The 1,988-nt window shown below is 34.0% G+C and overlaps 1 protein-coding gene across 1 annotated transcript; it reads left to right on the top strand.

Moving 5' to 3' along the window:
- The first annotated feature begins 268 nt into the window (after nucleotides 1-268).
- LOC111373824 (zinc finger MYM-type protein 1-like) lies at nucleotides 269-1,713 on the top strand. The gene is made up of 5 exons (XM_022996406.1): nucleotides 269-622; nucleotides 674-934; nucleotides 1,036-1,090; nucleotides 1,199-1,322; nucleotides 1,467-1,713. Exons 1-5 carry the CDS (start codon nucleotides 269-271, stop codon nucleotides 1,711-1,713), a joined length of 1,041 nt encoding a protein of 346 aa, XP_022852174.1.
- Nucleotides 1,714-1,988: the final 275 nt, after the last annotated feature.

Below are 1,988 nucleotides of genomic sequence, written 5' to 3' on the forward strand. Positions count from 1 at the left end.
TGGTGTTTTAGAAAAGATTGATTTTCTGAATTTTATTGGTTGGAGTATAGTATAGGAAATGATGAAGCTAATTGTTTGTATTGCTACTTGTTCAAACCTGATAGAGGGGGTTAAGTGAATGGACATGCATTCACTAAGATTGTCTTTAGGAATTGGAAAAGCAAAAATTCTTTGAAAGATTATATTGGTCTCTTTGATAGTGCTCATAATCAAACTTTCACTAAGTGTACCAACTTGATGAATCAAAAACCAACAAAAAAGTTATAGGATGAGATTGACCGCGGTGCTAAATTGTACTAGATTCTTCTTGATGCAAGGATTGGCTTTCCATGGTCATAATGAGTCAAAAGAGTCAGTTAATGGAAGAAATCTAATATACTGGTATGTAGCTATTTGTGAGGAAGTCAAGGACATAGTATTTAGTAATATTCCTGGAAATGAACAATTGATTTCACAAAAAATCCAAAAGGATTTGGTTAACTATTGTATTGTGGAGGCAACAAGGGCTATTATGAAGGAGATAAGAGATTTTTTGTTTTCAATCTTGGTTGATGAGTTTCATGAAAATTCTGTGAGAAAACAAATGACAGTTGTTTTGAGGTTTGTGGACAAAAGTGGACAAGTAAAGGAGCATTTTTTGCTCATTTCCCATGTCACTGATACTTGTGCCTAGTCATTCGAGGATGCTAGTGATGCAATATTTTCTACACATAGGTTGAGTATATCTAGTTTGAGAGGTCAAGGTTTTGATGGAGCAAGCAATATGTCAAGTGAGTTCAATAGGTTGAAAGCTTTGATTTTAAAGGAGAACCCCTATGCTTTGTATGTTCATTGCTTTGCTCACCAACTTCTGTTGGCATTTATTTTTGTGGCACGTAGAAATGATATGTTTGGCGATATATTTAACATGCTTATTATTATTATTGTGAATTTGGTTGGTGCATCATATTAGGGTGTAGATGATCTTCAATCAAGTTATCATTCTGAGTTTCCAATGAAACTTGATATTGGAGAACTTTGTTGTGGCAGTGATAGGTTATTAGTATGTTTAACACTATCATAGATATTCTTGAGAATATATCAGAAGATGGCATAAATTCATAGCAGAGATCAATGGCCACAAGACAGAGGAGCACTATGCAAAATTGTGAGTTTGTGTTTTTTCTTCACTTTATATTTGAAATTTTTACAATTACAGATGATCTTTTACAAGCTCTACAGAAAAAGGATCAGAATATTCAGAATGCTATGGCATTATTAGATTTGTGCAAAGTTGTATTGCAGAACATGGGGGACAATGGCTGGGATAATTTGTTGAGTCGGTTGATTTGAGTCTTGTGTTGGTAAACATATCGTAGCGCCCAACATGGAGGATATTATAGTATTGAGAGGTTGAACTAGGTGTGGAGCTCAGCAGGCAACCTATTATCATTGCTTTTATATTGATTTGTATTACTATGTGATAGACTCAATATTACAAGATTGAATGATTGTTTTTCAGAGACAACTACTGAACTTCTTACTTTCATTTCATGTTTGAGTCTAAGAGCCTCGTTTGCAGCTTTTGATAGGGCTAAGTTGCTACGTCTTGCTAAGTTCTATCCTTCAGACTTCACTACTGAAGAGCTTATATTACTCAGACCTCAACTTGATAAGTTTCTTGAACTTGTGAAAAGGGACAAAGCTTTCTATAATTTCAATAGTATATCTTGAGTAGCTCAAAAGTTGGTCGAAACAAGATGTTTTTGTTATTTTCCATTACTTTATAGGCTCATCACATTAGTTTTGATATTACCTTTGGCAAATGCAAGTGTTTTAAAGGCATTCTCTGCTATGAATCTAATCAAAGGTTACTTGTACAATAAAATGGAAAATGACTAGTTGAATGACAATTTGATGGTGTACATAGAGTGAGAGATTTTTAAAAAATTGAGAATGAGGCAATCTTACATCGCGTTCAAAATATGAGACTCTGATGAATGCAATTG

The sequence above is a fragment of the Olea europaea genome, unplaced genomic scaffold (genome assembly GCF_002742605.1).
Source record: "Olea europaea var. sylvestris unplaced genomic scaffold, O_europaea_v1 scaffold1167, whole genome shotgun sequence".
NCBI lineage: Eukaryota > Viridiplantae > Streptophyta > Magnoliopsida > Lamiales > Oleaceae > Olea > Olea europaea.

Excerpts from the sequence above, each read along its gene's own strand:
- LOC111373824 (XM_022996406.1), top strand. The coding sequence starts at position 269 with ATGAGATTGACCGCGGTGCTAAATTGTACTAGATTCTTCTTGATGCAA. Across the intron at positions 935-1,035 it reads TTATTATTATTGTGAATTTG|GTTATTAGTATGTTTAACAC; the intron begins GTTGGTGCATCA and ends TGGCAGTGATAG. Across the intron at positions 1,091-1,198 it reads TGAGAATATATCAGAAGATG|ATGATCTTTTACAAGCTCTA; the intron begins GCATAAATTCAT and ends TTACAATTACAG.